A 14,425-nucleotide genomic window follows, 5' to 3' on the forward strand; every position below is an offset into this window, starting at 1 on the left:
AAGTGAAGCACATACAGATCACTGGTTTTATTAGGACTACTGGACTTGAACTCAGGATGTCTTCAGAAGTTAAAATTGTTCTATAGCACATTGATCTATGGGGACATGTTTACTGATTTTAAGCAAATGTCACCACTAATTCATATTAAATGTAAACATTTTTATTACCTCCTATTTTAAGACATAAAAAAGTGAGCAGGGCACTCACTGCCCTCTGAAGACTGGAGTTATTCTTGTTAACAGCAATATTGTATATGAACCACTGAGTGTCGCCATAGTGCAGGTGTATTCCACCCCAGTCCTCAAGGAGTTGAAAACACATCTGCAACTTTCAGATGTCTCCTGGTCCAATAGACCTGAGTCAAATGGCTGAATCCCCTCCTCCGCAGGCAGTCACGTTTTCCAGAGTCCTGCCAAAGAGTCCCTGATTATTTGACTCAAGTGTGCTGAAGCAGAAACATATCTAAAAGTTGAAGGACATTGGAACTTGAGGACTGATGTTGAATACCTCTACTGTAGTGGCTACATCCAAACCCAACTTTCCTCGTCAAATATAACATCAAACACAAAACTCAAGGGTTATCCGTGGCTTGAAATGTTTGTACTCATTGTTTGACAATTAATTTCACATTTACTTCACTCAAAGTACTTCAAAAGCCATGCACATGTGTCAACGCGGTCGATGCAACAACATACGTCCCAAAGTTCTGCCCCTATTTAACCTTATTCAAGCCCTTTTAGCCTCTTACACTAAATAACTTACCAGGAGACTTCAGTCAGGTTGATGAGGGTTCAGGAAGCCTCAGGCAACACGGTGGGACTGGCAGTTCAAAGCTTTGACCTAGAATGAGCTTGTTACACCAACATACACACACACACACTCAAAACATTCCCTAAATTAAACTTTGCAGGAAATTTTTGTAAGAAAGGAGAGCACAGAAACTTTTATTTTGTAACGGAGATGTTTATTTAGACAACTGAATGCATGCCAGAAAGAACTGTGTCACAACAGCGGTAACTCTCTGCTCTCTCATACTTCTAAATCTCAGGGAGAAACAAACTTCTGAGTGTTTGGTGGAACATTATCTGCTCTAATTTATGGTATCAACACTTTACTTTAGTCAAGTTGAGGAGAAGGGGGAGGACACAGTAGATGCCATCTTTGAATCAAAGATTAAGGGGGGGGATCCTCAACGGCTTTGGCCAGAATGTTTGTCATTCATATCACTGTTTTGGCAAAAAGACAAAAAAAATGTTCAAGGGAATTGTAGCTCTCACACAAAACACGTAAAAAGACGATAGAAAAAGATGCACTTACTGTAAGGTAGCATTCACATGCAGTATAACGTGTCTTCTCCTCAGACTAGATTTAACAATATTCTCCACTATTTCTTACAGAGATTCACAGCTAATGTTTTTCAGTTCGGAGAATTATCTTACACATAACAGCTACTAGGTGAAATGAGGACATGGTGGACGGGTCGAGAGAGAAAGGGGACGTGACGAAAGGCAAAAGAGATAAAATTGTGCTTATCGTTGTCAAAATGAGATTAGTGAAGCCACAAAAAGTTGTTGTGCTAAACTTGACACTTTTATCTTCCCCCCCCAAAATAGGGGGACACTCTTCAATAAAACTTTAGCCAGTTGGTGCTGTAATTAGACTTTGTTGCTGATGCAATCATTTTGCCAATGCACTGATGAGCAAAAATATATCAAAAATAAATCCAACCCTTTCACAAAAAAATGAACAATAAATATTAATTAAATGGTGCTCTTGTACTGTAATTTTACTTTATATACACAGATAGTTAAGGTTGATGTATATATGTACACAAAGCAATTCAGACTGGGTTTTCAGCATAGCTTTAAACTGAGATTTTTGTCCCAGTTTTTATTAATTAAAAAAAAAAAAGTATTAACATCATAAGTTACTCAGGAAATTCAGGGGGCGGATGGGATTATGCGCATAAAGAACAGGGCAGTGCCTTACAATAGTATTCCTAAACTTTGTTGCATTTTGTCTCATCGCGACGACAAACATCAATGCGCTTTTCTCCGCTACAACAAAGTAGTGGACAATTGTGAAATGGAAAGAATAGGATGCAAGCTTCTCCAAACTTTTCACAAGGACAAATCTAAAAAGTGTGGCATACATTTTTATTCAGCACCCTTTTTGTTGATACCCGTAAATAGAAAATAATAATAATAATAATAAAAAAAACAACCTTTAGAAGTTACCTAGTTAATAGTGTTCACCTCTGTGTACGCTATCAATATAAATACAGCTAAACTGTGGAGGCCTCACAGGCTTCTTAATGGACAATGTTGAACAAACAGCATCATGAAGACCAAGGAATATAGCAGACAGGTTGAAGAAGTTGTGGAGAAGTTTAAAGTAAAGTTAGGCTATGAAACTACATCCCAAGTTATGACCAAATATAGAGTGATGCTTAATCTGAGTACATGGCAGCTGCGAACCCCTAAGACTAGCTTAACTTGACAGGCTGGTCAAGAAGAGGACAATCAGAAAAGCAACCAAAGGTGACTTTGGAGATCGTGAAAACATCACCATCTCAGATGAAAAAAAATCTGTTGTCTGGAAAACTATCAAGTCACACACTCCTGAAATATGTCCCCAATTAATTGGGCCAGATTAATTAAGCATCTACTTTTAAACATGTAAAAGAAGATGCTCTGTCTGTGTGAAATCACTTTTTTATCGACATGCAAAATGTTGCATGTGGAGAAAAACTGCCACTCCGATCGCGCCATTCCTACAGTGCCATACGATGGAGGCAGTGTCATGCTGTGGAAATGCTTTTCTTCAATCGGGACAGAAAAACTGTCCAGAGGTGATGGAAAGATGGACTGAATGAATGCAGACTATTTTCATGTGTTAAAATCAAGTAGATGTAAACCCACATGAGAATATGCAGATTGGTGATATAAAACTTGCACACTGCTATTCATAGGCTCTCTGCACTCAAACTAACTGAGCCCTGAGCAAAGACTCTGAGCTGTAGTTGCAGCATAAGGTGGTTTTACTAAGTACTGAAACAGATTTTCATTTAGAGAAAAAAAAATGAAAGCCACATGTCCATTTCTTTCCACCTCACAGTAACGTGCAACTTTATGTTGGACTATATCATAAAATCTTGAAAATACACGAGTATTTGAAATAGTTTGCTGCGAAAAGTTTAAATGATGTGAGTACTTTTGCAAGGAACTGTCGTTTCTTTTTAGAGGATGTGTGCACCTCGACTGAGCACAGATTGTGAAAGGAAGCAAAAGTAACAGAAAATTCAGACTCTCATAAGGTAAGGAGTAAAGAAAATAGAATATTAAAATATTGATTGACAACAACATGCACAATGCTTTCCCAGCCTCAGAGGAATTGGTTATGATGAAGAACTTGGTCTACACAGTGGTATAACTTTGCATGTTTCCTTTGTTTTTCTTTGTTTGAGAACTACTGGTGCAAGCCGTGCACACGTCGAGGTGAACCCTTCTCTTTCCCGCTTTAAGGGCGCTGCTGTTGCTCTGCTCTTCTCCTTAAAAAGTTCTTCAGAATACGATTTTTCCAACCACTTTCCGTGTATTAAGTTCACACGTGGAAACAGGTCGCGGTGGATTATTCGCTTCTGCTTCGTAAATGTCTGCAAATTTATTAACGTCTCTGCGGCTGTCCTGTCAGCATTATAAGTCAAACAAATCCATGACTTAACATTTTTCAGTCCCAGTCTTAAATTTATAGCTTATGTACAGGAGGTTTGAAAGAGCGTCTGCCAGAATGTATTCCGAGGCAAACATGCGTGTTCTTACAACTTTATCGAATGCATTCCTGGCTTTCAATACTCTGCTTGTCTTTTTCACAAGTTCTGTCCATTCGTCTTGCTTTTGTTACAAGGATGTGGTTCATGTATGTTATCTCAGAAAATGTGCTGGGTGTTTTTTTGTTTGTTTGTTTTATATTATGATGGATTCACAACCCATAGTATGTGCTGATGCTGATGCATGGCTTTGTGCTTGTACGTGTGTAGACTTGCTTGAAGGTGTGCATCCCAGCTTCTTTTCTCAAACGCTACGTGGGGGTCTTTGAAGCTCATGGGTCCTCCTGTTACGTCCCTTCTTGTTTTCCTGCATCCGTCTCCATTTTGCAGTATGCTGGCTGCTGACCCGAGCGCCCCCCGCGACCTGCGACCCACCCGGGCCACCCTGCACCTTTGCTCCGTTCTGCGTCTTCGGGCCGTTTTTAGGGACCGCACTCAGATTCGGTTGACCTTTCTGGGTATTCTGGCTCCGAGTTGGGCCCTCCCCCACTGGATCTCCAGCTTGAAGCCACGGCCTGCTGTTTGGCGGACTAGCCTGCTGTTTCTGAGCGGTGGGGGCCACAGCTTTGGGTCGCGCTGCAGAGCTCGGGGCACTGTCAGATTTGCCATTGCTGTTGGGAGCTTTCACCTTCTTCTGTTTGCGCTCTTTCTTCCAAACTCTGTCACAAAATTCCTCCACGCTGTTCAGCTCCGGGTGGTCTAAGAGAGACAGGAAATCTCTGTACCAGACTCTGTGCTTGGCTGAGTTACCTGCGCCACCCCCTGCACTGGGAAGCCCAGGCAGAATGTCCCCCAGTCTCTGGGTGGGGATGACCTGCAGGTTGAGAAGCAGCAGGGGCTGAATGAAGCCGTGTTCCACCGCCTGGCAGTGATAGACTCCCGTGTCAGACAGGGACAGGCTGCGGATCAACAGACCCTGGTCTGTACGCAGCACCCGATCATCCATCTTAATCTGACATAGAAACACAGACGCACAAGAACACAAATTAGCAAGAATATAGTGGGAGCTTAATGAGTCTAAACCACATTTAATCTATGCACAACTTTTCATACCCCAACTTTTTATTTTTTAGGTTTTAGTGGCCTTTCTTGTATGGAAAATGGACAGGAAATTAGGGGGAGAGAAAAGGGAAGACATGCAGCAAATGGTCCGAGACTGGAAACTGAACCCAAGTGTGTTAAGAACAACAGCCTACCACTGCAAACTGAGCCACACGGTGCCCCATTCATAACATTTACACCCAATTTCTTTGTTGTTTATTTAAACAAATAGCAACTTTAGATTATTACAGAAATTGTTTTCTTTTGTGATATATCTTTTATTTTCTTGACGCAACTTTAAGACAACTGCTGATGAAGCTGTGTACAAAGTCGCCTGTCACTATTATATCATATTTAAAAACCATGTATCCCAACTTTTCAACTTCACTTTATGCACTACTTCCTGTTGGGCTATGACATAAAATCCCAATTAAGTGCAATGCAGTTTGTGGCATTGAAAAAGGCTAAGGGAAAACACTTTATGCGGGTCTGCCCACTCGTTTTTACATCAACACATATCATATTCTGTGTTTCTAATCCAGCTGTAATATCCGTTCAGACCAACTTATAAAACGTCTTTGTTTTGCATCAGATAAACCTTCGGGCCCATGGCTCTGTAGCTCAACTCAGCTTCCTGTATCCAATTTCTCTCTCTTACTGGATCCTGAAACAACATGCTCTCACTGACCAGCTAGAAAAATAACACCACAGTGCAAATCTTTTCAAAGTGTAAGTGGTTACATCCTCGGGTCAAGAAAGCGACCCTAAACATCCACACCCAGGGTTTTTTGCACTTTGAGTTCGGTGGATTAAAGATAACAAAGGTTTTGGCTCAGAGAATAGAACAGGGGGGGTAAAAAGTCATTTTATCTGCAAAGATGATATATTTTTTGTTTTGGTTTAAAGGTGGATTTATTATCACCTATAATCTATACTGCAAAGACACTGAATTTACATCCAGAAATTTCCCCATTCTTCAAAGATGTTCCCTATTTGACAAAAAACGACACATGCTCGCATAAATGTGCACACAAACCTCTTGCTTGCGATCATCGTTGGGCCTCTGCAGCTGCCAGTAAATCAGTGCTCTTTGAGATTTGGGGCTGCACTCCAGAAACATGCTGCTGTTTTCCACACCGAACACACTCCTGTCCTCTATGCTGCCTCCTAAACCATCCATGTCGTCTAACAAAAGAAAAAAGAAAAACAGTCAGAGAAATTGGTATCAATGGAAGACAGAGTGTATGTGGGAGGCAGTTTTTGAGTACCGTGATGTTGAAGGTCTGAGCATTGCGAGAGCGGATCTCCGTTTCTGATGTCTTGTCGCCTGGTTCTCCTATGATTGAAACGTCAGTTTAAAAGACTGTTGGCAATGAAAACACCAGGAAAGAAATCCATGTTATACTGACCCCTACCACCAGTTTTATATCATGTACTGTTCGATTTGGAACACTAGAGGGTAATATTACCCAATGCAGCTGAAAAATGGTATGGCGTTCACCCTTTATACCACTGCTTATTCGCATAAATGGAGCAAAAATAAACAATAAATCCTAAAACCTGGAAAGAAAGTCAGAAACGTAAGCCTGCTAATCAAGGCAAAACCTCGCTTCATTTCCCTCTGCCGAGCCGTTATTACAGAACACATTCTGAATTGTTTTGTCATTGAGAAAAGCCTCATTTTTTTTTATCATCTCTTTGTGGAATTCCACTACGTCATTTGGGTTTCTAACATAATGGTGAGGCATTTTCATAGTGCGGCTTTACTGAATAGCTGTGAATGTTCCCCCCCCCCCGCTTCTAACTGTCACAGTTTAAAACTGTTGACAGGCTGACTCGTGATGTAATAAGAAAATGGGGTGAGCTCAACATGAGGGGTGAACGGAAAGACGCTGAGCAGCGAAAACCAAAAAAGAAACAAAAAGTTTGTTAAAATGGTCGATAAGCATTGTGTATTCTACTAAAGAGGTTAATGATGTTTTCAAACCTTTGGAATTTTGTTTTTCAAAATTGGTCACATTATAGCCACAAACATGTATTGGAATTTTATAAAACACAAATTGGTGTATAATTGCTACATAGAAGAAAAATGCTACACGCTTCTTTTTTTTTTGTTGAACAAATTAAAATCTACTCCTTATTCTGGAACCCAGAAATGAAATGCAATGTATTTGAAAATGGACAGAGTGTGGCACGACTGCCCCATAAGCAAGAGGCACATTAATTGGAGAAGAAACCAAGAGGATCACAGTAACTTTGTATGATAAATTAATTAATCTGGGGAAATTATAAAGAATTAGTCATGCACACTACAATTCTGGGGTTTATGGAAAAATGGCAAAAAAAAAACTTGACTCCACATTACTGTCAAAACAATATACGTATATGGTAGTGGCAGCATCATGCTGTGGGGACAATTTTGCCCAGCAGGGAAATTGAAGTACTTTAAAAATCCCCCAAGGATTTCACAAAAAGAATGGATTTAAACTGAGAATGTGTTATACACCTGTAGGTCGGTTATGATAATTTGTTGATTTCTCAGGGTAATTGCATTTTTATTTAGCAGTGTCAAAGTAAAAGGTAGCAATGACAAATCTATTTTATCAAGTCTTATTCACATCATGAACTACTTTGTGTTGGTCACATAAATTCCAAGAAAACATGTTTTCAAATCCCCCAAAAAATGTAAATAAGCGATGTTCTCTCCTCTTTCCTGCTTTAACAATGTATTCTCTGTTGCTCAAACACTTCCTGTGCATTTTGTGGGTTGGCATTTCTGTCTTTTTATGTCCCTTTCTTGTTCAAGGGAGGAAAACTATGTGCCGTGTTGACGAGACCTGAGAGGAGCCAGCTCTGGCCTTTAACCATGGGGTGTGCCATCTCAGCTGTAACCCTGCCAGGCTGGAGTAAACTCACTGGCCTAATTCTGCTGGTGTGAGAAGTCCTGGATGAATGAGACAGAGGGCTGGTGTTGCTCGATGTGTGCGAGAGCTACAGCAGTCGGCTTAAGCCTGCTGGTTACAGCGCCGGGTAATTTGAGGGTGTTCATACCTCCTGGCTGCAGGGTGAAGCGGTCAGACAGCTCCTGTTGGCTATAATTTAGTGCATGTGAGCTGCAGTATGTATATTTATGAGTGTGTGTGTGTGTGTGTGTGTGTGTGTGTGTGTGTGTGTGTAGCCCTGCTGTGGGGTGATGGACACAAAATTGCTGCTGGCAGGAATACTAACCCAGGTTCCTGGATTGTATTTCTTGGAATGCATACTTGTGCTTGCGCATATTTAACGAGAGTTTTTTTTGTGTGTCTGTAATAATCTGATCACATCCATGTTTAGGTGGTCTGGCATGTGAACTGTGTCTATGTTTTTCTTTTCTTTTTGTTTGATTTTTAACAGTTGCTAAAGGGCTAGTGGGGATCTGGCATTAGAGAAGCAAATGATCCAAGCACATTCACACCTTCAAATGCAGTTTGCAGGTGTAGTGATAGCTCTGAGGAGTGATTATATTCATTAACATGATTAGAAAGAAAAGACATACAGCCTTAGCAAATTCTCAGAGGATAAATACAGCTTAAAGAGAAGTTTTAAATGTGTCTAAGCTCCTACCTCTTGGCGGTAGGAAAGTATCTGGAGCACTCAGCACCATCCCAAGCGCAGTAAGGGTCTCTGGCCAGACAGCACTCGGCGCAGGCTTTCCCATACACCTCACAGCGGTGTAAAGACATCTGTGATACTCCCAGGGCTGAGCCAAGGTACAGCTGTTGCTGTGGGAGTGAAAGAAAAGGCGAGCACGTAAAATTAAATGTCCCTGTGTGGCTCGACTGGAAAATTACTCAATAAGAAAAGAAGTCGCTTGTGGGTTTTGTTGTTAGAAGGGACATGATCTCTGTTTGATGAAAAACCAACAAACGCTTCTTCAATCACTTCACTTGAACATTTTTGGTGTTATGATGCCGTGTGAAAACAAGCTTTTACCTGTTTGGTGGAAAGCTCCATAGCGGTAATGGGAGTGGGCTCCTGTACAAAACAAACAAGAGGCATGAAGTTCACAATACGAGTGATGAAAAACACGGAGTTGGAAGAAAAAAACAAAAAGATCTGCAATATGGACAATCTGGTAGAATTGCTTAATTTTCAACGTCTTACCCTGAAAACGGTCATCTCCTCAAGCACAACCTCCTCCAGGTCATGCCAGCTCTCTCTGGGAATCGTTACCACTTTTAGCACTGTTCCCATATCTGAAGAAAACAGATAAAAATATGACTAAGTGTGTCTGACTCATTGTGTTTTAACTTTACAGACTAGGTCAACTCATCCAAATACTTAAATCCCGCCCATGCATCTTTCTCTCAATCATTTCACTGCTTAATCGTCCCTTTCGGTGCATTTAAGCATTTTAAATGTGAGACGACTGGAAGCCCCAACAATCAAACTCTGCCATTTATGCCCCTTTTCTGTCAGCAGTGGGAATAGATTGATCGAGTGTGGTCAAAATTGCTGTGGTAAAGTGAGCTTGAGAAAGAATGAGGAGCTGAGGCAGAAGTCATGAGAACAAAACTGAGACATAAATACTTATTTTCTGATCACGTCACAGCAGTTAAAACCATTTAGGAATGGATTTTTTGGTTAGCCCAGTAGATGCTGCGTTTTTCTCTTCCAGCAGCTGGTTCTAACAGATGTACTATAGTAGGAAATATAGTATCTTGTACTATTTCAGATTTTTTTCCATGTCACAGGTCAACACAATGAAGCACATAACTGAGAAATTAAGAAAAATTAGAAATGGTCAAGAAATTCTTATCATAATACAAGTCCTAAAAGAGTAGAGTGGGGTTGCTACAAACCCCTGAATAAAATCCAGGTCACATGATAGGTACACTTAATCTAGGTATCATCTATTCAGTGTATAAATCCAGTTGCTCTGTGACCCTGCTAGTAGGACATGAAAACTACTCAAAAACAGATAACTAGATACAGGGAAACCCTAGAAAAATAGGGAAGAGTTTGACAGCATTCCTAAAAATACAGCAAAAACCACAATGGAATGTTTTAGATAATGTTAGGCCCAGACCTGCAGATTTAAAAGATGGCCACACTTTCTTGTCTGTAAAAGTTTTAAAACCTTGCTTTCTTTTCTTTCCACTTTAAAATTCCATGCTTCTCTGTGTTTTCTAGGACATGAAATCTCAATGTACCAGTAAGTCTATTATTGTATGTGTTTGCAAAAAGCCACTATCAGTCTGTTTCAGGCTAATTTGCTTTGATTTAAAAAAAGAAAAGCACAAAATTATCTAAAAGCGTCCATTGGATGAAGCTGGCATAAGTGACAAATGATTGTACCTGTGCCTATGAACATGACATCGTATTGCCCATCCTCTGCTTCAACTCTGTCCACCACTAGCTGAGAGAACTGATAGTCTACATCCGTTCGAACCATGATGGGCCGTCCCCCAATGGGGTGCACTGGGTTGTACATGGCAGGATGACCCCTGGCAAAGGTGATGACATCATCTGGAAGGTCCTTGGTGGAATCAAAACCTCCGAATGTTTTGCTAGGGCACTAAAATGTAAAAAAAAAATTAAAGCGGTTGTACGTATGTATTCCTCTGAAAAAGGTTATGTTCTGTAGCTCAACACTTACAGTGCCAGGGCGGGGGTAGGGCACTCTCCCTTGGAAAGGGACCCATTGGTAATTGGGCCCATCTCTGTGGGCATAGGGACCCAGGAAAACCCTCCTGATGTCAGCCATACTGTACATACACACCGCCGAGCCTTTAAATATGTTACTGTGGGGAGAGAACATCAAACGTAGAAAGGGTGAGAGTGCAAAAGTATACAGAATGGGAAGGGGGAGGAAAGGTTTGTTATAGACAAACAAGGGGGATTCATAAATGATTGGGCACAAGGCCGGGATTAGGGTCTTGTGGAATACTGAGGAAAGACAACAAAATGACCCTTCATCACACAAAGATGGAGAGGAGCGAGGCTGTCATTACCTAAGTACTAGATGACAGATTGGAACTTCTCTCTGACTGTTCTCAGCCCCGTGAGAACAGACAGGAATTTGGGCACGTCACCAACAAAACCAAAGACCTGCTAGAGAGCTTTTCTTAAAATCCCTTCCAATATTTTTGCTAGCCTTTGCCTGTGCCAGATGGATGGATTTCGCCTTCCCTGTTCATATGAGCTCCAAACAGGCAAAGAACAGTCATGTGTAAAAAACAGAGTGGGGGAGCGGGGGGTACCTATCCAGTCTTTGCTTTGTAGGGTCAAACAGATTGCAGCAATTTACACATTGGCTCATCTAGATGGGGAATTTGGTAACTCCCATGAATATTATACCATCATACAATGATACGGTGACAATTTGAACTTAAGTCAATTATCATTCCGTCATGTTTAGAACTTATTTCTTTTTTTTTTTTACAGGGCTCCTACACAGTCTGTAAAGGTAGAGAATTTGATGTTTGAATTCTCTAGGTTTGGATAAGTTTGGAAATATTAAATGTATTATGGAAAACAGTTTTGCGTCAAGACTTTATTCCTGATCTCATTGCCTATGTTATCTTCATCCCTCCGTTGACCATTCAGGTACCCAAACTTTCCAATCCATCCTTCCTGCCTTCCTCTTTCTATTCCACTTTTTCTCCCTTTGATCATTCTGCAGTTCTTCCTTCCCTATTAAGGTTGACTTTGTTTTCATTCTTTCCATCCTTTTTATTTATTCCCTTCTTTTATCCCATTTGTTCTTGCCATAAAACAGTGAAGAAAAAAGATCCTTCCTTTCCTCTTCATTCTTTTTTTGTTCCTTCCATTCTAATACTCTTACCTCCCTTTCTTTTAATCATCTTCCCTTCCATCCTTTATTAGTTCCTCCCTTCCTTTAATATCACTTATTTCGCTTCTTTCTTTCTTTCTTTTTCCGGAGAATGCCTGCCTGCATGGAAGCCTACGCACCTACCACTATAACCACTATACACATATAAACTGGAACCTTGAGTCTGGAAAAGTGTTGAGTTTTGACATAAAAAATGTGTAGAAGGAACCTTTGATTTGAGCCTTGGATTATTATTTGATTTAGTCTGTTAGCTCTCAAAAATATTCTGAAGTTTACTCACTGACATCCAGAATTTAATTTTTTTTTTTTTTTACCATATGCCCACATGTAAGATTTTATTTCATGAAGCAGATCTTCAGCACATCTTATGAACCAAATGACTCAGGAACATTCAAGATGTCCTTTGTATTGCTGACTGCAGTGGGAATGTGTATCAGACTAATTAGGGATGTGGCTGGCATACACACACAGCCAACATTATTCACCAAAGCATGGAAGATGAATGGATTAGCATTTGGAAATGTTAATTACAAAGAAATTCAATTAACTCCAGGGGCAAGAAAAGACACTCCAATATGCGGGCTTAGGAAGACGAGCGGTTATGTGTTTGTGCAGACACACAACCAAAATAATATGCTAAATACACACACACACACACCCACACGAAGGGGCACAATCCAACATTGATCTGTCAGTTATGGCTTCCGTGTGCCTCATTAAGCAGTGATATTAAAAGTCAGTTCCTTCTGAGTGTCTGGTCTATTCATCTCTGAAAATCGGCCACTTAGAAAACCAATTAAACCCCTTTAATTCCTCAATGCCCCATAATTGAATTTTAAAGTGCATGTGTGTGTACGTGCGTGGGTGATTCTGTGCAGCAGGCATGCAAACACGTAGGTGGACGCCCGCCAACGCGCACCAGTCTCAGCAGAGAAAAGCCATACGGGTGTGGCAACGCAAGGCGCCTGTCCATATGTGCTAGCCCGCACCGCTGTTCCATTCAGCTCGTCTTATCATTGGCTGTGATTGACGGGGGGACGTGTTTGTCCTCTTTCGAAGCCCCTCACACACAGCAATGGACAGAAAAATGCCCCCTTCCTCCTTTCCCAAATGCAAATTTACCATCATCACGATAAGTGCCACCATCTGTGCCATTTCAGCTCATTTATCTGCCCTTCCCCATGAATTCACCTCTCCACATGCTTAAAAAGAGCCACACCCAGCCCCTAAGAAAATCCCCATTCATGGCTGGGGTGGTGGCCAGGGGAGGAACGTGCATTCCTGCTAAGTGAATATCATGTTTCCCTGGCTCCCTCATGCTCCGTAATGTGATTTCCCCGACAAGGTTTGCCAGGGTTTCAATGAGATGGGGGACAGGTAGCGAGGAATGTGGGAATTGGATGAAAGTAATTCCTAAGCAGAGAAGTGGAGAGGTTTTCGATTGGAGAGGAAAACAACCGTAGGACACCTGTAAGTGAATTAGAGGAGTGCTGTCTGGGAATTTTGACTGGACCACGCTTGGTCGATTACATTCTCCTCTGAGCTTAAAATACTAACAAAGTTACACCAAAAAAGATACAATTATTTAATGATTACTTAATAGAAAATATAAAGCCTATGTTTATAACATACAAAGAAACTGGATTTGCCAACAAAAATAAATCAACTCCTTTTGATCTCCTGGCAGGAAATTGACGAAACAAATACGATATGGCCAGAATTCGTCACGCTATTTGAGAATTTAAGCCCATAAGTGCAGAGACTGAAGGTCATTGTATTTAAGGTCTGTACCTTGAAGTAGTGAATACGGCGTAGATAACTGGATTCTTTGGGTCCTTGGAGCTCATGAGAAATACATCCTCTAGAAATCAGACATAAAAATGAGAGAACATTTAAAAAGGGATGGTCAACGTTTATTTATTTATTTTTTTCAGTTTTGCCAATTAAGAACCCACACTTACGGAGTTCATCAAAGTGTGTATCAATGCCATTGACCCCGGGAACTGAACAGATGAGACGAGCCTTTAGAAAAGTAGTCCACTTGTTCACAAGGCTCCTGTGACCTCCCATGTCATTCTGCAGAGAGAAATTACGTTTCTGTCAGCTCTACATATACCTGAATTACCTCGAACAGAATTAAATAGCACTGGTATTGTCAGTACGATTAAGATCATGAAAGGGATTTTATTCTGTTGGTGTGTGTTGTTACCTTACACAGTTGTCCTATCCTGGCAATTGTAGCCTTCCCGGTGTGCTCTCCGTCCATTGCGTTCTCTTTAAAAAAGAGGAAGATCTTGTCGTCCTCAGGGTTGTCACTTTCAGGGATCAAGTTTACACCAATAAATCTGGGGTCTGGAGCAAAAAAAAAAAAACATTATTAAAGCAAATCTTAACTTGCCTACTGTAATGTTACGGGATGTCCTAATTTTACTAGCCCTCTGAAGCAAGAAAACAACTTTTTTGGTACATTTGTCTATAAAAAAAGAAAATACCTTGAATACCTTCTGGATAAGACTGTGAAATTAAGCACATTTCGAGTATGAGATGTCCAAAATCTTTTTATTTCCAATACATTCATTTACTGTATTTTTTCTTTCCTTTAATTTTTCCACTATTAATTTTTTACAAAATAATTGCAATGGAAACACAGGGGGAACAAAACTGTTACCTCTCATAAAAATACATCTGTTATTTAAGACAGCAGCTGTATTAACTCAGA

At 40.6% G+C, this 14,425-nt stretch overlaps 1 protein-coding gene across 2 annotated transcripts in view; it reads right to left on the reverse strand.

Annotated features, from left to right (window-relative positions):
* Window positions 1-943: 943 nt before the first annotated feature.
* The window catches only part of LOC102227535 (semaphorin-3ab-like), a 41,261-nt gene continuing 27,779 nt past the window's right edge, over window positions 944-14,425 (reverse strand). For both annotated transcript variants that reach the window (XM_023350267.1, XM_005805900.2), the window contains exons 7-17: window positions 13,916-14,058; window positions 13,668-13,782; window positions 13,498-13,567; window positions 10,510-10,654; window positions 10,209-10,428; window positions 9,015-9,106; window positions 8,844-8,885; window positions 8,475-8,632; window positions 6,140-6,207; window positions 5,908-6,056; window positions 944-4,782 (exon numbers count right to left, since the gene is read on the reverse strand). In XM_023350267.1, the coding sequence (XP_023206035.1) occupies window positions 4,075-4,782; window positions 5,908-6,056; window positions 6,140-6,207; window positions 8,475-8,632; window positions 8,844-8,885; window positions 9,015-9,106; window positions 10,209-10,428; window positions 10,510-10,654; window positions 13,498-13,567; window positions 13,668-13,782; window positions 13,916-14,058 (1,910 nt within the window). In that variant the 3' untranslated portion in view covers window positions 944-4,074. The remainder of the gene's footprint in view (window positions 4,783-5,907; window positions 6,057-6,139; window positions 6,208-8,474; window positions 8,633-8,843; window positions 8,886-9,014; window positions 9,107-10,208; window positions 10,429-10,509; window positions 10,655-13,497; window positions 13,568-13,667; window positions 13,783-13,915; window positions 14,059-14,425) is intronic.

The sequence above is a fragment of the Xiphophorus maculatus genome, chromosome 17, assembly GCF_002775205.1.
Source record: "Xiphophorus maculatus strain JP 163 A chromosome 17, X_maculatus-5.0-male, whole genome shotgun sequence".
Classification (NCBI taxonomy): Eukaryota; Metazoa; Chordata; class Actinopteri; order Cyprinodontiformes; family Poeciliidae; genus Xiphophorus; species Xiphophorus maculatus.